General features: G+C 39.7%; 3 protein-coding genes across 7 annotated transcripts in view; 2 read left to right on the plus strand and 1 right to left on the minus strand.

Moving 5' to 3' along the window:
* NAPEPLD (N-acyl phosphatidylethanolamine phospholipase D) overlaps window positions 1–4,034 on the plus strand; it is a 74,826-nt gene extending 70,792 nt beyond the window's left edge. For 2 of the 5 annotated variants that reach the window (XM_080665954.1, XM_080665956.1), the window contains exons 5-6: window positions 720–763; window positions 3,095–4,034. In XM_080665954.1, coding sequence (XP_080522080.1) covers window positions 720–763; window positions 3,095–3,200 — 150 coding nt within the window. In that variant the 3' untranslated portion in view covers window positions 3,201–4,034. Of the gene's footprint in view, window positions 1–719; window positions 905–3,094 lie in introns of those variants that run through there. The other 3 variants (XM_080665957.1, XM_080665955.1, XM_080665958.1) reach the window with 3 other exon arrangements.
* Window positions 821–21,938, minus strand: ARMC10 (armadillo repeat containing 10). Its single transcript, XM_080665963.1, has 6 exons — window positions 21,355–21,938; window positions 16,488–16,636; window positions 13,378–13,512; window positions 10,545–10,721; window positions 6,089–6,160; window positions 821–5,174 (listed from the first exon to the last, which is right to left on the minus strand). Exons 1-6 carry the CDS (start codon window positions 21,695–21,697, stop codon window positions 4,923–4,925), a joined length of 1,128 nt encoding a protein of 375 aa, XP_080522089.1. The 5' UTR covers window positions 21,698–21,938; the 3' UTR covers window positions 821–4,922.
* A 116-nt stretch (window positions 21,939–22,054) lies between these two features.
* The window catches only part of FBXL13 (F-box and leucine rich repeat protein 13), a gene marked incomplete at its 3' end in the record, with an annotated part of 168,686 nt that continues 167,720 nt past the window's right edge, over window positions 22,055–23,020 (plus strand). The window contains exon 1 of the mRNA XM_080665207.1: window positions 22,055–22,138. Within this exon, the coding sequence (XP_080521333.1) occupies window positions 22,064–22,138 (75 nt within the window). The 5' untranslated portion in view covers window positions 22,055–22,063. The remainder of the gene's footprint in view (window positions 22,139–23,020) is intronic.

Here is a 23,020-nt window from a genome sequence, read left to right on the forward strand (position 1 = left end):
ATGTAAAGATTTAGACAAAAAGAGAAAAACTGGTGAGGTGATTTTTAATTGTTAATACCTTTTAAATCAGTAGATAGAATAACCCATATCCAGGTGGTTTCAGTTTATTTGGAAAACATTTGATATGTTAAAACATTCTGCAGCAGTGTGCTATCTTCACTTTTTTTTTAGATTGAAAAGGTGAACACACAAAGGGACATTCCACCTGTCATATTTCTGTCCTTCTTCCACCCTGTACACTATCAATATGTGGCTAGGGATTTGAGGATAACAATCCTTCTTCAGCCCAGAAAGATTTCTCTAGCATTTGCTTACACGCATAACACTCCTACAATGTAAGTTTCTATATTAAAAAATATTGGTAATATTTAATTCTCTAATATTATCTTAGGCATTGATTTCATTTCGATTGAAATTTCATGTAGTGAAATGGTGACCAGATTTCATGCAATTTAATGATGTTCAGTCTAAGTGGGAACCAAATTTGACATACATGGCGTTTGGATAGATTGATAAGTATGACGGTTCCATCGACTTAACATTAATAACTCTATTGTATTAGAAAATGCGATTAACTCATTTGCTAATGCTTCAATGAAAAGGGCACTAGTTTAAGTAGACATGTTAGTCATTTTAGTTTGAATTTTTATTTGAAATACCCCCCAAATACATGTATGGTTAATCTTTTTCCACTTTTTCCTCTCTCTGCCCTTTGCCAGCATTACTTAGAGCCTCCAGTGAAACTGAATGAGGCTCTAGAAAGGTATGGACTTAAGAATGAAGACTTTTTTGTCTTGAAGCATGGGGAATCAAGATACCTACATACCAATGATGAAAGCTTTGAATAAATATGAGCACAGGAGCTTTTAATGAAATAAATTTGATATAAATTTGAAAGACTACGAAATTCATGATTATGATTTTTTACATTTGGAAACTTCCTTTACATTTGCAAGTTTATGTTTTAATGTAATCATTTTACTAATACGATTGCCAGTTCATATAAACAAAGAGTTCAGGCATGGGTTAAGTAATGAATTGGCTAAAACTGATTTTAAAGACTCATTTCTGTTCTGTTCTTAAGGGCTTTCTGCAAGGTTAGTCAAGCCTGTCTGCATACCTAGATATGCTCACATAAACATATTTCTTACATTCACACTAGAGTAATGATAAAATTGACACTCATATGCTTACAGCACTTCTTACTCTGAGTAGCTTACATGCCAAATATTAAGTGATATATTTTTTAAAGCATAAAAACATAGAAGTTAGGCTAAGTTACATTTGTAAAGACAATTTTTTTAAAAAGAAAGGAATGGTATATTTCTATTGCATGCCTACAGTCCCTAAATCAAAAGCCCTGACAGAATAAGGGAGTGTGGTTATGAGAATGTGATTTATGAAATGTTCTATTTTTAATCCAAATGTCAGACCTGCTAAGCACAAATATAGCTGCAAGGAAATACTTTACAAAGATAAATGCAGATATTAAGTGTTAATATACCATGCACTTTGAATTAAATTTCATTCTCTCTGTACACTCATATTTTTCTGGTTTCTTAGCTCTAACTCAATATGTCAAGATTTATATTTTATGTTTGACCTTATTCAGATGTCATATTTTTATATTAAATGATTCCCTCAGCATGATTCTACTTTTAGTAAACCAGTGTAGAATACTGATATTGAGAGAGAGAGAGAGAGAGAGAGAGAGAGAGAGAGAGAGAGAGAGAACCAGCTGACTTGAGCCTCAGTCCTAAGGACTCTGAAGTCACTTGATTACTCTGAACCATCTTAAGTGAAGTGAGCCGATTAGATACATTTGGAGGTCCATTCTGTCTCATTCATAGTCTCAGTGAAATGAGCTTTATTCATAACAAATAATCAAAGTAGGTTTTTACACCAAATGCTACCGAGGCAGTGCTGCAGCACATATATATGCATGCTACAGTTAGCCACTTAATTTCACCAAGGATTTTTCTGTTACTGAAACAAATCATCTGTGCTCACTGTGCCTCAGTTTCCTCATATGTAACAAGAAAAGAATTTTGAGCTACCTCCAAAAACCATGAATAAATAATTAAGTGATTTTTTTAAAAAAAATGCACTTTGAAAATATAAGGGAGAAAGTGATTTTTTAGGATACCCTTACCTAATACATATAAGTAGACCTGAAAGCTGAAAATAGGTTAATTTTTTTGATAATGTACTGTTCCTGTTACAGATTTCAGTATGTATATCAGGACACTAAACACTTGAGGACTGACAACTTTATCTCATTCCTTTTGTAAAATTTGGAGAGCCAAAACCAAATGTAAATGATCTTAATCAAAATTTAGCATTTTTATCTACAAAGATGCAAATTGGTCAAAAAGAAATGTGTATGTAATGTTTGTGTATATACTATATGTGAATGTATGTGATTTGGGAGCACTAAAGCACAAAAAATTTCCCCATAAAATGGACCTTCAGGAAAAAAACTGAATAAGCATAAACTTTTTCACTTCCAAGGAGCATTTAGCAAGCAGCTGCAAATCAGGATGTTAGGTTTGTGGTGGATTCGTTTTGAGGTGTGTTACCCTAATACTAGCCCATGTTTTTGTGATCACCTTCCTTGCTGTTTCACGCTGAATGGAAAATTCATCTCTTACCTCTGCTCTACGAAACAAGCGAAGTACCTCTTGATTTCTTCTCTGTCGAATGCCTTAGCATTATTTTTGTATTCACATGTACCAACTGATGGTCTCTAAGCACTTTAAATTACGTGCTAGTTCCACTTAATTGGGCCTGCCTCATATTTCTAGGCTGCCTCACAAGCTTTAATTACCATTCACATTCTTTCTACTTTGATGTTTTATTACTAAGAAAAAAGTACAGTAAGCTTCATCTCTCCTTATAGAATCTCACTGTTGAGTTAGTCCCATTTTATTTTTTACTTATATCTACATTTTGAAGGGTTTATCTGCAAAACGAAAAAAAAAAAATTGAAAAGTATAAGAAAAATATATTCTCTTCCCTTCATTCAGTCTAATGTACTTCCTAATACTTTTTAATCTCCTTCCTCTAAGTCAATTTCATTTTCCTCTTTGATTAGCTGGCATTATTACCAATGTGAGACATTACTGAAGTTTCCCTTTTTCCTGTGGGAACTGAGGAACACTGACATTCCTCATTGCCCGAGAGATGGAACCACCAATTAGCAGTCGCACCTAGTAAAAACCAAGGTGTGCCACCATCTACAGAGATAAAGACCTGCTTGTGCATTTTCATTATGTAATTCTTTCTGGGTAGTTACAATGACTCCCCCTCTTTCTCCAGCATTTTGACATTTCAGGGTCAATGCTCTGATTTTCAGGATATGTGATTATTTATTCAAACTAATAGAAGAAGAAAAGAGGCAGTTTTATAATTCAATGCTACTAAAGCACATTGAAACCAAAGCCCAGTTTTTAATGTGTGCATTTTGAATATATATTTTCAGTAAGTAACGAGGCAGATTAAAAAATTATTATAAAGAAATGTATCTTTCAGGTAATTAATACTTATGTTTGCATCACTGATAAAGTATTATTCTTAGTCATCATATGTACATTAATACTGTAGCCACTTACGAATTTACATGTTTTCATCTCAATATTGAATCCTTTTTCTACTGTAAAAATATTTTTTCCAAGTTTGAGTTCTGTATCAGGATAACTGAAAACACATCTTTCTGTTTGAGGATTTTGATTTCCTGTGGAAATCCATGTATTTACCAATGGAATTTAAAGTACTATTAAAGCTTTGCCTTAAATACTTGAGTAGGAAAACTTCTGCTTGCATTTTTATTTACGTAATACTAAGCATGGTGGTGATGAACTTGAATATTATAAAACCTGGCTGAATTTCAGTATATCAATGAATTGTTATAGTAGCTTATGGAGCAAAAATATTATTGAAGATAATAGCTGAGAAATTTTCATATACTGTATGTAATTTTAGTCAAGTAAAATATGGATGGAAATAATGAATAAAGTACTATCAATTAATAGGAGAAAACATAACCTTGTGAGTTACTTTTCCTTTTTATTTAAAAAATTATGATAAAATTTATGCCATAGTAAAAATTTCCAACCGTAGAACGTGAACATAGAAAAGTCATTTCCTCACTCTACAGTCCCACGCCCAGGAGTTTGACTATCATTAGAAGTGGCTATCCATATATAAGCCTAAATATCTTTCCTTTAAAAACATTCATATTTCATGGGTGTCTTTCCACATTAGCACATTCAGACATACTTAGTTCTTTAAGACTAGATGATTGACTTAACCAATTGCCTATAGGTGGGCATTTAGATGGACCCCAGTATTTTATAACAGCATCTTTACATGCTGGCACACTGAATGGGAGTGGGTGAGTAGTAGGAAACACTTCTCTGAAAAGTTTACCATTTTCATTGACTGGAATAGATTTTAATAATTAGAATAGACTTTTGAAAGCAGTATGGCTAGGCTGGCAGGTGGACTTAAGAGCATAGGATCTCATTGCTACTAAAAGAAGGTCATTCCTACGGCAGTTCTGAACATAGAAAAGCCAATCACATACTAATGCTCTCTCAGGTGAGTAACTACTAATCACAGCAAACAGCGTAAGAGTAGCTTACATATAAAAAGGTCACTGTCACTTCATGTAGAAGAAATAATTAAAGTAGCTCAGCAAAGAGCAAAATAAAAGGAAATAAATGTTTCAGAATAAGCTGTTATATTTGTTGGTATCAATAAAATGGTCCAAAATACATCAGAAGACCATGGCAAGTTCTAGCTGTGGAAATGATGAAATCTGATATTTACTGTTTAAATTCAGCAGCTGGAAGAATCCCTTTGTAAAGAAGATGAAGTTTACTTCCAGACAGCATTACTCTTTGGAAAGTATGACCTACCAGTTAGAATTTGGGTATTATTGTTACCTTTTCCTTCACGTCCGCATCATGATGATTAACTAATGCTCTCATTTTCTGGGCACATTCTTCTCCATATAACAGGAAAAACAATGAACCTTGAGTGAAAGTAGGCTGAATAGTTAAGTGGCCTTCCTTTTTGAGGCAGTTATTTATATTCTGAAACAGCGTAAGAGCTCGAAGAAGAATCTCCTTTGCCACGTGGCCATCATAAAGGGAAAGGAACGATGAATCCACCTGAAAAAGGAAATATGTATTATTTTTTTAACATATGAAAACATTTTTCATGTATATTTTCACATTTTAAAACTGTTGAATACATTTTAAAAATCTTACCATTGAACATTATCCCTAAGATTGTATAATATAAATGCAAAATCTTATGTACCCCCACACTGTATACTAATGGAAAAAAGAGATTTCCTATTTTAGCTGAAAAATATGATTTCCTTCGAATCCTAGAATATAATCATTTGTGAAAACACCCATTTCCTTTTTTAAGATCCATCATACAGTCTTCATGGGACCTCATCAATTCACCCGTCAAACATTTACTGCACACATGCCTGCAGGGCACAGGATGAGCAGGTGAATAGAGCAGGGTCTCTTTCCACAGGAGCTGAGGTGGTTCTAACTCTGCACCACCTTGCTTTTTCAGAATACTTATCTTTTAATTGTCTTGTTTTCCTGTTACATATTTTCGTCTCCTCCCTACATTGTAAGCTCCATGAGGACAAGCACCATGTCATCCTGTACTCATTTGGAGTATCGGCACTCGGCCCAGCACCGGTGCGTTCTGGGAACTCCTTCATACTAGTGTTCCAGTGGATAAGAGATACATGTGAGCATAACCAAGTCAAGTGTAAAAGATGTGATGACATAAGTATATCCCAAATTGGGTGGAGACAGAAAAATTACTATTTATTTTTACTAGGGAGACCTTTTGAAAAACAAATTTTAAAAGTAAAATATGCTCCTTACAAAAGTTGAGAAATTCATATAGGCAAAAAGAACCAAAGAAAAAACATAACACAATATTGCTCCTCAGAGATGTTCCCTGTTAGCATTTTAAAAGGGATAAATCCATCCAGATCTATCTGTCCAAATCTACACATTTGTATATTTACAAAACAAACATGTAAGCTATTTACTTGGGCACCAAGTAGTCCTTCAGTCATGGCTGGATTTTCAGACAAATTCAACAGCAGTTTTAAAACTTGAACCTGAAATAAGAACAATATTGGTTTATTTGAGACTCAGTTGGCATGAATTTTTCCCTGTCCTCTCGCCATGTCACATTTTAAAGCACTACCTATGCTTCAAGGTCTGGCTCAAATTCCCTTACTCCGTGGAGGCTCTCAATTCATCTTATGTAAAAGGGATTGCTCCTTCCCTACCCACACCCCCTCTGGCCCTCCAACACTTGGCACAGGTCTCAGAGCACTTGTGTTATTTAAACCAAATTTTTCCAATTACCTTGTTAGGGAGATAGGAAGAAAATTGTGAAGACAATATTCACCCCCACCTACATGCATATCTAACACATGGTAGGTTTAACATGTGTTACATTAATTGTATTATGATTACTGTTAGGTGAAATATGGTCTTTGGAACAAAAAAGGAATCTTTCAAAGCTCAGTTTATTTCTATTTAAAGTATGAAAATTTAAAAACAATTTGGTTACCAAGACTAAATAAATAACAATATGGCCCTTTTCTTCTTAGTAGGTCACAATGAATCTTTGAATTTACTTTTTTAATGTGAAAAATGCTTTATAATCATTTAAATAGGCAGTGATAGAAATAATCAGCAAATATATGTTAACTTATAGGCAAGTAGCTAAAATATCAGCATTCCTATCACTTATAACTGAAAACTTAGCAATAAAAAAATTAAAATAGAATTCCTACTTTAAAAACAAAGGTCAAGCCAAAACCGGTTTGGCTCAGTGGAAGAGCGTCAGCCTGCGGACTGAAAGGTCCCAGGTTCGATTCCGGTCAAGGGCATGTAACTTGGTTGCGGGCACATCCCCAGTAGGAGGTGTGCAAGAGGCAGCTGATCGATGTTTCTCTCTCATCGATGTTTCTGACTATCACTCTTCCTTCCTCTCTGTAAAAAATCAATAAAATATATTTAAAAAACAAAAACAAAAAAAAAACAAAGGTCAAGTAAAACTGTACTTTCTACAAGATACTTGAAATGACAGAGTGAGGAGCAGGGAGGGGGTTCTGAAGTCAGGAAACGGTGACAAATATGCTCTCCATTAGACCCGAAAGGAACCGGATGTGTATTTTATGAAACTTTCTTTGATTACAAAGGCATTATGTGTTTACTAGAGAATATTAGCAAACAAGATAGAAAAGCACAAAAAGGAAATTCACCCATATTTCCATGACAGAAATGATCATTATTAAGTTTTGGTATTTTTTCCTTGGTCTTTATGTACCTACTAGAGGCCTGGTTCCTTAGCCTGGCCTGCGCCCTCTCACAATCCAGGACCCCTCAGGGGATGTCGGACTGCTGGTTTCAGCCGATGCCCGCAGGCCAGACCGAGGGACCCCACCGGTGCACGAATCCATGCACTGGGCCTCTAGTATGCATATAAGATCTTTGGTTAATCTCTTCCCGCCCTCCCCGCTCCTCCCTTCCCTCTGAGATTCATCAGTCTGTTCCATGTTTCCATGCCTGTGCACTGAGTGTCTGCCCCCTGGTGGTCAGTGCGTGTCATAGCTACCATCCGAATGTCAAACAGTCGCTTAGGCTTTTATATATATAGATATAGATCTTACATATTCATATATTCCTTTGAACATGTTGAACATACTAATTTGTAAATTAAGGAGGAGAATATATGGCTTTGCTTAATTTTATTTTTTTAATCAACTATTAAAAATTATGCAGTGGAAAACTATGAAATATTGATATTAAAATTTTCCTTTAAATTTTTAAAAATAAAATTAATCAATGATTATGATAAATTTACAACAGTGCAGAAGAGAACAAAGTAAAAACAAAAGCCACCATCCTATCTGCCTACGGCACTCCCACTGGAAACCACGGGTAACAGTTTCTTGTATATGTGGAGACCATGTTTTCCAAACAGACATCCTTTGTAAAATTACAGCCTCTTAAAGTGAAAGAGCAAAGATTATTTCCGACCTTTTTCTTTAGTGCACTTCCTGGAGTCACTGTCAGGTCTGGGTGGCCCAACTGGCTGCCAGCGACACCGATAGAAAGTGTTAGGAATAAACAATTGTCTCCAACTTCACTGAAGTTTTGATTAAGAAAACTGGGACAAGAGTTCTGAAATAGGGTGGCCCCAAAACTATGAAATAAGCCTGGATGAAGTCAACAGAATCTAAAAGGCCCTCTAGTTGTCAATGAGGGCAGATTTACAACCAGGAATAATAACTGCAGCAGCATACAGTATCCTGAACTAAAATTCCACGTTGCTATGTTCTGTAGAAGACAGATGACATGGAAAACAGAAACAAACCACACCAAAGAACATAATAGAGTATGTATTTCAGTTTGAAACCACATTAAGTCTCTGTCTCTTATCACATGTGCCATCTTGTAGGGGGCTCTGGGTCATTTCTTTCAAGCCATTAAGTTTTCTTTGCTCTCACTGTAGATGGAGCAGTTGATGTACATTAATCTTCCACTATTTGTATTTAGTTATGAATCAGTGTTATACCCAAAGGTTATTATAGTACAGTGAGATCATTTATTAAAAATAAGATTTTAAAAAAGTCATTTTGGTGGTTATTAAGAAAATATCTAAAATGGATACAATTTCCCACTTACAAATGGATTACTATCCAAAAGTTAGTTTGCAAGTTGAAACTTTAAATTTTTTTTTTAAGGAGAAAAACAATGTTGTAATTGGTGGTTAGATTCCCAGACAGACCAAAAAAGCCAATTTTCTATTCCAGAAATATTGTACTAGGCACAGTAATGGAAAAACAGAAATAGAACATACTATTGTGGTGTGTGTTACCTTTTTTTTTTTTTTAAATAATCCTTATCCAAAGACACGTTTTATTGATTATTTAGAGAGAGAAACATGAACCGGTTGGTTGCCTCACATATGCACTCTGACCAGGGATTGAATCCGCAACCTAGGTATGTGCCCTGACCAGGAATCAAATCCAATCTTTTGTATGGGACAATGCTCCAACCAAGTGAGCCACAGCAGCCAGGGCATGAGTCACCTTTTAAAAAGTCATAAAATATATTAAAACATAGACCAAGTCTGAGACAGATCTTCATAGCCTCAAGGTCAGACTCGCCTGGCTCTGAACTCAAGTGCTCCTCTGGGGTTTTGGGTAAGGCAGCTGCAGAGAGGCGGAGGGAAGATTTTTCCTACAGCTGCCAGGCCGCGGCGGCGAGGGTAGGGAGTTTCTACAGGGCCCCAGGGGCTAGAAGTTACCTTGGTCTCCTGGAGAGAGAGAGATGGTGATGGGTGCATGCATTTTGGAAACTGTCAATGGATGGAGCAATATTGTTAAAATATTACTAATATGATTATTACATTTAATTCTGAATGCCTTTAAAAGGATTATAATGAGGCTCTGCTGTGATCACAATTGGATAACCTCAGAAATAACTTCAGTGACATTGAGTATTTGGAGTCTGGCTTCACATCCGGTTCTTCTAAAATGCTTGTGCATTTTGCCCAGACAGTGTGGCTCAGTTGGTTGACCAATGTCCTGTGCACCAAGAGGGTTTCCAGCTTGATTCCTGGTCAGGGCACAGACCTAGGCTGGATCCTCAGTAGGGGTAAGTAGAGAGGCAACCAATCAGAGTTTCTCTTGCACATCAATGTTTCACTCTCTCTCCCTTCCTTTTTCTATAAAGTCAATGGAAATATCCTCAGGTGACAATTTAAAAACAAACAAACAATCAAACAAATAATAAAATGCTTGTGCATTTTTATGTCAACTGTGCCAGAGAACAGAGACTAATACAGTAAAACACTGATGGATCAACCCAACAAATCAGAAACTCTGATTAATCTGCCTTCTGTTTTTATGCTATATCTTGAAAAAACGGCACTTGATAAGAATACACAATAGTATGAGGGGTTACTCAAGTAACTTTCATAGGGTGTCTCTTGAGATTCTACTTAATTCAGCTCAACCTATTGCTTCCTATGTCTACGTAACAGGTCAAAGTGAAGCACTGAAACATCCATTACTAAAACTTAAAAGTAGTATTAAGAAGACTTTTCAACCAATAATGGCTGAATCAAAAATATGTTTTGTTAACCCCAAGGTAAGCAAAAATTCAATTAACCAGCACTATCACTCGAAGATGCCATTGGGGTAGGGGCGGGAGAAGCTAGCTACCTTCAGTAGAAGATAAACTGATGTGCAGAAAACCAAATAAATACCAATCTACTGATTAAGCAAAATATATTATTTTCACAAGTTAATTTTGAAATTCAATATTAGGGGATAAAAATAATTTACTTTCTTGGACCCATGTAAGGGTTTTTAATAAACTTTAACTTTCTCTTTTGAGGGACTTGAAAATTCAATTCCAATCTTATAAACTTGATGCGATAGCTCTTTGTACTTCAAGTAATCACCGTTTCCTTCATACCTTGGTGGTTCCATTTCCTGAAAGCAACACTTGGAACAGGTCTGTAATGTAATTGGTAAACATATGCTGATGGTCATTGGTAACTGTCATGTTTGTTAGCAATCTCAGTCCCGCCAACTGCACAGGGGAGTTCAGGGGACCAGAGAAGACATCCTCACAGACTTGATTGACGTATACCTGGAAGTGGGGGGGAAAAGTGAGCATCTTAGAATCTCCAAAGTTTTTCTATTGAACAGTAAGTAACTTTCTGCACAGTGAGTCAACTGTTCTGAGCACAACAGAATTAAGGAGGTGTGAATTCTGTTTGTACCATGGTTAAGCACCTTCACAGTAGGGTCTAGAGGTACATTAAGAAGTAAAAAAGTAAAGAAGGTGGGGGGAGAAAATAGAATTTTGCTTTATAATTAGTTCTATCAAAAATAAGCAAAACTATATATGGCCCAAGGTTCATATATGCCTAGGGGAACGTATATGAACTACTACTTCATAATATTGTTAACCACCACTGGCAAAAAATAATGCAATGCCAGCAGTACTCCTATTTCACACGTAATAGAACTAAACCCAGTGTGATGGAAAGTTTTTTGAACTCTATTTTCTATGTCTGGCCATGGTCTTTTCACCTTGGAAAAATTATCTCTCTCAGATAATTGGTATTCACCCAACTAAATCTGAACTCCACCAAACATTCTAACTGGTAACAAAAATTCCTAATATAAATGCTAAGAAATTTAACATTTAAATAATACCACAGAAACTAAAGCAATGGTAGTAAAGCAAAGAGAGATTAAATTTTTAATCTGGTTTCAAGATCTAAATGATGTTTACAAGTCAACTGGCTCTCTTGGGTCACAATTTCATCACATCATTCTTTTAAAAAAAACACCGCATTTCCTTAGCTCTTATGTCATATTTATGTAAGATAGTGATGTCTCTCAAAGCATTTCCTAAAATGTGTTGGGCATTTACATCCCTATGATCTCTGAACCTTTTGCCATTTCAGTTCTAGCAATGAGATTACCAAATGGGCAGCTCAGTTATTCCTGGACCTGTGCCCACCTTACCTTGTTCCTTTCTCCTGGAATTCCCTCCTCCCCAACTCTACTTGTAGAAAACTTAGACTTTAAGAGCCAGGTTGTAATCTACCTTTTACAGAAACTTTGATGAGATCTCCCCTTTCTATGTACTCAATGATGTTTTTAGTTACATTTTTTCTTAAATTACTTCATCATGTTCTGCCTTGATTACTTATCTTTCCATCTAGCTTTATGAAGTTACCTTATCTTTCCTTCTAGCTTTCTTAAACAATATGTTAATCATGTTCATTTCTTAGCTCTGTACCACAGATCAGGAGCTCAATAAATGCTGAATTAACATAATTTCCTAATTTGTTGTATCTATCTTTTGATGTTATTTGACTCTGGCCTGGTTCCTTTACTACTTGGATTAAACTGAATCCCCAAATTCAAAAATTCATTGCACCTCTTACTGGCTGGTTTAGATCCTCCCTCCTCTGCCTTATTCTACCCATTAAAAAGTGGGCAGACATTATTCCAAAGGAGAGATACACATGGTCAATAAGTTCATGAAAAGATGCTCAACATCACTAATCATCAGGGAAATGTGAATCAAAACCACAATGAGATGTCACCTCACACTTGTCAGAATGGCTATCATTAATAAATCAATAGCCCTGACCAGTGGTTCCAAGGATAGAGCACTGTCTGTGCACAGAAGGGTCTCTGGTTCGATCCCCAGTCAAGTCGTATGTGTGAGGCAACCAATTGACATTTCTCTGTTTCCCTTTCCCTTCCTCTCTCTTTAGAATTGATGAAAAGGCATATTCTCAGGTGAGGATTAAAATTTTTTTTTTCTTTAAATCAACCAATCAACCAACAAACAAAAACGTGGCAAAAATGGAGAGAAAAACCATTCCTGTGCACTGTTGGTGGGAATGTAAACTGTTGCAGCCACTACAGAAACAGTATGGAGATTCCTCAAAAAAATTAAAAATAGAACTACCATATGATCCAGCAGTTCCACTTCTGAGTGTTTATCTGAGGAAATGAAATCACTATCGCGAAGAGATAACCCCATGTGCACTGGAGCATTATTCACAATAACCAGGAATAGAAACAGCCTAAGTGTCTGTTGACAAATGGATAAAGAAGATGTGATATACACAATGGAATATTATTCAGCCATTAAAGAGAAGGAAATACTGCCATTTGCCACATGGAGGGAACCTGGGGACATTATATGAAGTGAAATAAGTCAAACAGAGAAAGACAAATACTGAATGATCTCACTTATATACAGAATCTAAAAAAAGCCTAACTCATAGAAACAGAGTAGCAGGTGGTTGCCAGGGGCTGTGGGTGGGAGAAATGGGGAGATGTTGGTCAAAGGGTACAAACTTCTAGTTATAAGGTGAATGAATTCTGGGGATCTAAGTACAGCAGAGTGACTATAGTTAGTAATACTGTAGTGCAAACAGTAGCCCATGTATACTTGAAAGTTGCTAAAAGAATAGATTTTAGATGTTCTTACCACAGGAAAAATAAGGTAACTATGTGAGATGATGGAGGTATTAGGTAACACTATGGTGGTCATCATTTTGCAATGTATGTATGTATCCAACCATCACTCTTTACACCTTAAACTTGCACAATGTTATATGTCAATTATATCTCAATAAAGCTGGGGGAAAAGGGTAATTCTTGGCCATAACATTATAAAGGATAGTCTACTAAAATTTTATTACTGACCTTTTTATTATTTTCGCTTTCATTTATCGATAACCTTACACATTTGTGATTTTTAGATAGCTTACCTTTATCTTGATTTGATTTTCAACATTCACACTCAGGTTACTCAATGCATTTAAAGCCTTCTCTTTAATACTGTGGTTGGGATCCTTGATTTTGCTTCCAACAATTGGAATACCACCCAATTCACGAATAATAACCTAAGAGGGGGAAAAACAGCACCATAAATTCAATATGTAGCCCCCTACATTGACTTCTTTCCATCCACAAACACAAATAAAAAACTCTTTGGAAATATCTTTCCTATATACAATCCATAATTCCTATTTAAAAAATTTACCATCCATAATAGGTAAAGAAAATCAATTGAAAATAAAATTAAGATGTAATTATTTAAACTATTGCATGGCGATATATAGATTTGCACAGTTACTATAATGATCTCAAAGCAATTTACAAACAAAATTATTTCAGTTTGAAATTAGTTATATCACTTCTCTATACTGGCAAATTTATAAAAATATGATTTAGAATACTAAAGCAGTGTTTTGTTAAAATATGTTCTTTGGAATACCAATCCCTCAAGATGTTAATGGATGTTCCATTTTAAAAAGGGGGGGGGTGTTATGGTTAAGCAAGTGTGAGAAACTTTGGGTATAATAAGAGTCATCATATTTCTTTGTTGTGATGCATTAATGTTCATGTGCACTGGGAGGCTCTAAGAGCGGAGTACTGAGTATAGTACAACTGAATTCTGAACAACATGGGTTTGAAGTGCATGGGTCCACTTATACATGGAATTTTTTCAGTAAATTCTATAACTGTATTTTCTCTTCCTTATTATTAATATATATATAGGGCACAATGTCACAGGAAGGTCATGGTATCCTGCCACCTGTGAGGAGTAAGCCCAAGTTGCTGTTGGATGTGTCATACACAGAGGAGCCATTCTTCAGGCACTCTGCTCTCTCCACATCCAATCTTCCTTATTATTTTAATGACATTTTCTTTTCTCTATGTTGCCTTATTCTAAGAATATAGTATACAATACATATAACAAAATATGTGTTAACCAACTGTTTATGTTATCAGTAAGGCTTTGGGCCAACAGTAGGCTAGTAGTTAAGTCCTGGAGGTATCAAAAGTTATTTGCACATTTTCAACTGTACGGAGGTTGGTGCTCCTAACCCTCTTATTGTTCAAGAGTTGACTGCACTAGTATTTCTATGAACTGTACACAAAGAGGGTCATTTCCCAGTGTGGAGGTGATGGGAGGGACACCTATTAACATCTTGCAGAAATGGAGTTCCACAGTTTGAAAAATGGTTCCCAAATTTTCAGAGGGAAATTAACTTGGGAATTTCGCACAATCAATTGCAACACTATGATACTATGTGCCTTTGTCCCTGACGGTGAACTGTACAACTGCTTCAACTGTTACAAGAAACACAGGCTGAAAATTATTACTGTCATATTTACCAACAGCCCAATACCCTTATTCTGTTGTTAAGGGTGGGCAAAGCATGGAGAGGAAAAAAAACCTTCCCTCCGCAGTTCCAGGTTCAGGTTCTTCCCAAAAAACTTGTGGTTACTGTTTCTAGAAAACAGTCCCTGCCCACCCCACCCTCCCGCCCCCCGCCGCCCCGCTCCCTACTGCTAAAGCAGATCAAGGCACTATAATTAACAATGAGGGGCACTAACTCTCATTACCCAAGAAAGTACTCATTTGCCAGTGGCCATTGACCCACTTGAGTACAGTTTATTTCAGAGAAATATAAAACTACTAGCAGGAGTAGCTCGCTGCCACTTGCCTCAGCTGGCCGCCCTGCCCACCAATGTTCGTAGCTCTCCGCTGCACGTAGCTAGCTGCCCCGCCCTCCTGTAGCTCTCCACTGCTTGTAGCTCACTGCCCCGCCTTCCTGCTGTACAATGTCCTGGACCAATTTGCATATTACCCTATTATAAGTATAGATGGCATCAGAAATACCCCAATACAGGCATGCCAATAAATTAGTTATTCTCTGTTGTTTCTGATTGCCTGGCACCCCTCTTTCCCTGGGTGCAGACATGGCACCTCCTCTATCCCATACAGTCTCTGGTGGGGCTGCTGGTCAGCTGTGTTCATACCCATCCCTGCAGTATGGCTGTAGGATGCTCCTGTGAGCCAGGCCTCGCTAATCATGGTTCATGGTGCCTTGACCCAGCGACTTGACCCTAGCACAGCAACTCCACCTTCTGGACTATGAGCTATAGGGATGAAGTCTTCAGAGGCCAGTGGCTTTGTTTCCATCCCTGTGAAGGAAACCTCTTTGCAGCCAGAGACACAAAGACCAACACACAAAAAGAAGCAGGCGTAAGCAAAGACAGAAGATAGAGAGAGCGAGTGAGCTCCGGTAACATTTTCCATAGCCTTGAACTGTGTTCACTTGTGCCTGAAACCAGTGCTATTCTTGGATGTCCAAGTTAATTGAGCTCAATATTTTCCCTTTTTGTTAAAATAATTTAAGCTGGGTTCTGTCACTTGCAACTGAAAGAATGTGAGCAATACACAAATATTCTTTCTATTTCATTATAAATCTCTAAGAGCTTTATAGTAAACCTTGCTATACTGGAGAAAACTGGATTGAAGTAAAGTATAAAATTCAAATTAATTTTGTATTCATCACATGTTAACAAAGGGGCACTAGCTGAAAATAATAACAAAAAATGTGTCTACTCTTTCTTCATGGGGTCAGAGATGAAATCATTCAAATTAAGCTCTTTAGTCTTCTAAGCTGTTTACATTGGTTAGTGGTTGTTGGGAGTGATCCAGGGACAACCTGCACCAAAACCATCCTCATAAGAGTTATTACAGTGTAAAGCACGTACTTAAATGTTAGATGCTTTCATTGTTCTACTGTTGAATTTTAAATAATTTAAAAGGCCATGCAATGCTAATGTTAGATACACTTATTACAAATGTGATACCTGTGACCAACTTTGTAGGGATCTAGAAACATATTAATAATCACCTCTCCTTAAGCTGTGCTTTTCAGAAGTAAACAAACCTTATGCTATGGGTGTAAGTAGTAACATTATATAGGAGAGGAAATTGAGGCTTTAACTCCTCAGGGTCACCATTACTGCTGGTGTGTAAGAATGGAAGGAACCTGTGTGTCGAGACGAGGATACTTACCTGGTTAGCTGAAAAGGCTGCATTGTTACCCAGAGTGACCAAAGCTCTTTCAATGATTGCAGGATCCTCAGTTAACTCAAGCAGATAAAGGAGTTTCTGAAGTTGTTCAGCATTTAGGACATCATCATATGAACCATTGGTTAAGTCTTCTGCATAAAAAGAAAATGATATAAAGTTCACCTAAAATCAATGACATTAAAAATTTTTTAAAACAGTAGTGAATGCTCTGATGCCAGGCATGGAGTTAAGTACTTTATGCATTTTGTCTGATATAATTCTCAAGTAACCCTGGGAAGAAGATACTATTGTAATCTACGATAGTATTTTTTTTTTTTAGTAAGACACTGCATGCAAATAATATATAACCCTAATGCCAAATGCATTTTCTGTTTCTTCAAAAAATCAGGTACACCCATCCAATGAAACATTTGCCTATAGGAATGTGATTTACATTAAGCAGACCTTTTCTGATCAAAATTTTAAGAGCACCTCTGGCAGGAGAAAGTTATGGGAGGAACCCAATCGTGTTTCTGGTGTGGCTTTTAAAAAAAACAACACATATTTTATTGCTTTTTTACAGAAAGGAAGGGAGAGGGAGAGAGAGTTAGAAACATTGATGAGAGAGAAACATCGATCAGTTGCCTCCTGCATACCTCCTACTGGAGATGTGCCCGCAACCAAGGTACATGCCCTTGGCCGAAATTGAACCTGGGACCTTTCAATCCGTAGGCCAACGCTCTATCCACTGAGCCAAACCTGTTAGGGCTGGTGTGGCATTTTTGTTTGGTTTATGTGAACAAGGCATTGCTGTTTGGGAGGCTGGACAGGTGTCCTGATCTGCTGTGGCGAAGACAAAGGAAAAGCTGTCATTCTGAGGAAATGCTAGAACAGTCAAATGTTGGATCTGCTCAGTGACTTTTAGAATTATAGCTTTTAACCTTAAAAAAAAAAAATCCTCTTTGCAGAAATCAAAAACCATTTTTATAACACTACTAGTGATCCGGTGCACGGATTCGTGCACATTGAAAGAAAATTAATTAGGAGAAATATTTTAATAGCACTATTTGCCCTTTCTCTATAATAGAAGTGCCAGAGATGAAAGAAAATTAGTAAAATGTATATAAAAATAATATATAAATTGATTAATAAACAATAACATGATATAACAAAGATATGATATAAAAACAACAAAAACATGATATAAAAACAAAAACATGATATAAAAATCATTGATAAAAACAATGACTGATAAATTGATTAAACTTTTTCTAATATCTCCCTGTATACCACTTTAAGAGTAAAAACACTTTCAGAGAGCATGACTAATTTCCCTTATGATGAAGTATTTACAACTTTAACATCACATGCTCTTCAAACTCGGGAGAAAGCAACATATAACTGACCATGTCCGAAAATGGGTTCAAGTAGGACTATTCCTACTCTGTCTAGATTGGTGCCAGTGAGAGCTTTATATGTATTACGCATGCACGAGTCAATGCTTATTTTTAAATTGCCAGTGCGTGTCATATGTACCAGTTGGTCGGACGGTCGGATGTACGTACAGTTGGTCACTTAGCCTTTTATATATATATAGACTAGAGGCCCGATGCACAAAAATTCGTGCAAGAGTAGGTCTTCCTCCCCACAGCTGCCAGCACTAGCTTCCCTCAGGAACCTAGGCCGGCTTCCCTCCGGCCTGGCTTCATCAGGAAGGACATCTGGAATGATGTCTGGTCTAATTAGCATATTACCCTTTTATTATTATAGACTATCCTATCTAATAAAGAGGGAATATGCAAATTGACCATCACACCATCACAAATATGGCAGTACCCATAGCCATAAGATGGCAGCACCCAGTCCCCTCAGCCCCGCCAGAGTCCCCCAGTCCTGAATTTCAGCCCTGCCGGGGGGTGGGGGGGTGGGGTGGCAGGCACACAGTGTGGCTGGACCCACCCTCAGCCCCCCAGGGCCGGCCCGAGGTGCCGGCCAGCCTTGGGTATCGGCTGCCCAGCTGACACCCAAGGTGCCGGCAAGCCTTGGATGGCGGCTGCCCGAGGCTCAGGTAACCAGGGCTGGCTGAAGCTTGCACTGCTGGCAGTGGCAGCAGCAGAGGTGTGATGTGGGTGTCGCCTCCTGCCCCTGAGGGATCCCAGACTGTGAGAGGGGGCAGGCTGGGCTGAAGGACACCCCCCCTCCAGTGCATGAATTTTCATGCACCGGGCCTCTAGTTGTGTTATAAACATAGAACAATTCCTTAAAAGCGAAACTAGGATTATAGGTCAGACAGTGCTGTGTCCACGCTACACTACTGGAGATGGGGGAAGAGAAAGGTTATATAAAATAGGTACAATATTATGTCACATCTGTACTTTTTCTTTTTAAAAACATGTACCAAATTACTATAGGAGGTTATCTTTGGGTGCTGGGATTAAAAGTGACTTATTTTCCACCCTGCACTAATGAGTATTTTCTGATTTTTTAAAAACAACCAACATGTGTTACTGCTGTAATTAAAATAATTAAGTAGCCCTGGCTGGGAGGCCCAGTTCGTTGGAGCGTGTACTTGTACACCAAAAGGTTGCAGGCTTGGTTCCCTGTCAGGGCACATACCTAATTAACAATATTCTATTATATACTTGAAAATTGCTCAGAGTAAGTCTTAAAAGTTCTCACCCCAAGGAAAAAAAACCTGTAACTCTGTGGTGATGGGTGTCAATAAACTTACTGTGGTGATCATTTTGCAATATATACATATATCAAATTACTATAACTTGATATATGTATATATTGATTTGATAAATACATATAAAGAATGTTATGTGCTAATTGTACCTCAATTAAAGAAATATCACCTTCTAAAAACTTAAGAATGATGCTGACAAGATGGTTATTTCTCAATGTTATTCAAAGACAAAGGTGTAGCTTCAGGCAGAAGATACTATGAGCAACTTATTTTGTAAGCTTCCTGACCTAAGGTAATGGTGATTTTGGGAAACGATAAAATTAAGTTTAAAAAGTAAGACTTTGGCACTAGCCGGTCTGGCTCAGTGGTCAGAGTGACCACTCACGGACTGCAGAATTGTGGGTTTGATTCTGGCCAAGGGTTTGATTCTGGGGGCATGTACCTTGGTTGTAGGCTCGATCCCCGCCCCAGTCTGGGCACGTTGGGGAGGCAACCAATCTATGTTTCTCTCTCCCCCTCCTTCCACTTTCTCTAAAAATCAATGGAAAAGATATATATCCTCATGTGAGGATTAACAAAACAAAACAACAGAAAAGTAAGTGAGAAGTATGAGTCCAGGCCACCAGATCAGTTACTTACTAGTATTCAGAAACATCTCTGACACAAAGACAACATATTAGGCTTTGTACATAAGTATACTAGTAAATGCAAATCTTTAAAAAGATTTTTCCTTTGTGGAAAAGGGGAAAGAGTCCTTCCCATCCACTCCCCTTTCTTACAGCATTTCCTTGAGCAAACTTGTAATTCCTTTATGTCTCTTTGACATAAACATACATCTTTTTAAAAGATAAGTAAACCTCTTGCCACTTTACAATCCAATAAAATCTTTCTTAGGGGCTTTGGGATTATCTGTTTCACCCAAAGAGCTTGTATGCTTATATGCATAACCCATGGACACAGACAATAGGTGGGTGAAGGCCTGGGATGGGGGTGGGGGTGGGCTAGAAGGGGTCAATGGGGGACATATGTAATACTTTCAACAATAAAATTAAAATAAAAGAAAGAAAATGTAAACATCAAGGAACACCAGATGGAGCTGATCTTGTCTCTGAGTTCAGGCTTGGCATCTGGCCCCATGTTGCAACCACCTGCTTATCAAAAAGGTACTGAGAAGTGTTTATTTTCCCTCAGGATAAAGGCTAACACAAATAGCCAACCCAACTACCAGCGCACTTAGGATGAACTATAGCGAGGTGGGCTTCCCTGCACTTCCCTGGAGCAAATGCTGCGGTCAAGTCCTCCTAAGGACAAGTTGTTTATCTTGAGGACATACACGTCATACGAAATAGGTTACATTTGGGTCTACAAAGAGGCGAGAACGCTTTGTCTTTGCAATCCTAGCAGCAGAATGCCTGTGAGAGGTGTAGCAATCTAGTGGAGTGCTTATTCTATTATAAAGCTATTTAGTTCATTTGTAGAGAGGAGTTTCTTGGTTGGCAGGTGATTTTAATTATTTCCCTAACAGCGTCCATTATCTGAAACATTCGGCAAATTGTTAGAATCCTGAATGCAGCCATCAGCTTCTGGACAGAAACCTAATCCCGTACTTGCCCGCCAGCAGGCAACGGTTCCATTTTGAAATCGCTGTATCTACACCCGGCTGCATACATATGGACCATGGAGACCAAGGTACCTCCCCTCTCAGAGGCTGGGCTGTGTTCCGGCAGGACTGCCCCTCCGACGTCCTTTCTCCCAGGGTAACTGCACCAGAATTTCATCTGCTGCTCCAGGCCCCGCGACACCCCGTCCACCGTCGGGGGAATCCCTTTGGTAACACAAAGGCCGGAAGCGAGCTTTAACGTGAGAAGCAACCAACGTGCTTTTGAGAAACCGGATCCTCAGCTGTGACGCCGGACTCAGGCAGAAAGTCTGGCAATTTTTCATCCCAGGATTTTGAACAAAGAAGTGGAGGCAGGGAAGCGGCTCAGAACCGTACCCCAAGCAACTGGACGATCCACCCGCTGCACCTGGGCCTCCCTCCCTCTCCGGCTGGGCTGCTGTTTTCCCCGCGAGCACAGGGAAGCCATGGGCGCCTGCGGCATCTTCTTCAACACCTACCCCTGGGATAGCCTCGGCCGCCCTCCTCCCCAACCCCCCCCACCCGGTTCCAGGAGGCCTCACCTGCGGACCGGGAGGGACGCAGCCGGAGCCCCCGGCCGCCTCGCCGCTGCCCCCGCGTCAGCCTGTAAATGCAATAGCAGGCGCCGGCCCCGAGGAGCAGGCCCGCAGCCACCCAGCCCGCGTCCCGGGCGCCGCCCATGCTGCCGCTGGGGTCGGGGCGCAGCGCGGGGCCTGGCGTGGGGGGCTCGTGGGCGCCGGCGCTGCAGCCTGCGAAGCAAGCGGGTCGCACAGCCGCCGGAGCTGCAGCCGAACCGCCGGAGGAGAAAGGAAATGGGAGTCGGAGCTCCGCCTCTCGGAAACAGCCCTGCGAAGAGTAAAACCGCCCACTCCGGCCACGACACATCCCGGCGGCTCCCCCAAGATGGGGCGAGGGGCGGGTTGCGGAGGGCCGGTCTCCGTGGAGAACTGCCACACGGTGTGACCCGAGGGGGACACAAGGGGACTGCCACTGCCCAGGATGGGCTCCCCCGGACTTTCTCCCAGGCCCGTGCCGCCCGGCCCGAAGCCCGCCCCCCTCCCGGCTGCCCCCCGGGTGGGGCGGCTTTGGTGCGCCCCGCCCATCCCGCCCCCAGCGCCCCGCCCACCCCGGCCGGCGGTTGTCAGGGCAACGTCGGGACGCGCTAGTAGGCCCTGATCCCGCTCGGCACCTGCCTGCCGCCCCAGGCGTGGAGAGGAGGCCGCGAGCGCAGTTTCAGGGGAGCCTCTTGCCATGGCCTCCCTACGCAATGCCAGCCCCTGGCTGAGAAATTACTTCAAGGAGAACTATATTCCTCAGGTTTGCGAGGTACTGGCGCCTCTTGGCGGCGGAGTTAGAAGGGGGAGGAATCGGAAGGGATTTCCCAGGGGAAGGCTAGGGGTTGGCGGGGTGAGGGAGAGGAGAGGAGGAACGGAATGGAAGGGGATGAAGTCAGCTTTGGTCAGGTCTGGGTTGAAGACAGATCCGAGAGAAGGCAGAGGGAAATGGTGGTTGGAAGGGGAGTGGATGACATCTCCCAGGGAGAAAGAGCACAAGGCCCCAGGACAGAAACTCCAAACCCCAACTTTGAAGGTTTGGAGAAGAGCCTGAAGACAAGATCAGGAGTGAGAAAGAAGTACCTTAGAGACAGAGTGTGGCTTTATGAAGAGAGTGGGCAATAGTGTCACCTAAGGTAAGGACCTGAAGGGGTCTAGGTACGGCCCAAGGCCAGCCTGAGGTTTCAATGGAGCGATAAAGGCAGAAGATAGATTGGGGTTAGCTAAGGAGAAAGGGGAAGAAGAGACCTTAAGAGGGAAAGTAGCCAGCTTTTTGTGAAGGGAAGGATCCCACACCTAGTATTTTCTTAAATCGGAGGAAGGACTGCCCCCACTCCTCACCATCACAACCGGAGGGGAGAAGGACAGGATAGGAGTGGGCAGGTTTTGTAGGAAGTCAAGAAAATTCTCCTCTGGTGGCTTTTTTTTTTTTTTTTTTTTACAAATATTTGGTGAGATATTTGCCAAGAATGTGTATGCTTGGGTAGGGATAAAGGGAACAGAGGTGAGTTATGGGGAGATGAGGCAGAGAGAAGTCTAGGGAAGGAAGGAGGAGGTGAGCAGTGCTGAGAGCCCAGCTGGGGTGGTGACTCTCCCTGCAGTTGGGAGGGCAGTTTGGTACAGTGCCCCTCCTTTTTGGATGGTAATTTGGGAG

The sequence above is a fragment of the Plecotus auritus genome, assembly GCF_963455305.1.
Source record: "Plecotus auritus genome assembly, chromosome: 4".
NCBI lineage: Eukaryota > Metazoa > Chordata > Mammalia > Chiroptera > Vespertilionidae > Plecotus > Plecotus auritus.

What these genes read in the sequence shown, in the direction of transcription:
- ARMC10 (XM_080665963.1), bottom strand. Translation starts at nt 21,697, where the DNA reads ATGTGTCGTGGCCGGAGTGGGCGGTTTTACTCTTCGCAGGGCTGTTTC. An exon ending in CAGCCTTTTCAGCTAACCAG is followed by an intron (nt 13,513 to 16,487) that starts GTAAGTATCCTC and finishes TCCCCCTCTTAG; the next exon opens with GTTATTATTCGTGAATTGGG. An exon ending in AAAATCAAATCAAGATAAAG is followed by an intron (nt 10,722 to 13,377) that starts GTAAGCTATCTA and finishes CCCCACTTCCAG; the next exon opens with GTATACGTCAATCAAGTCTG.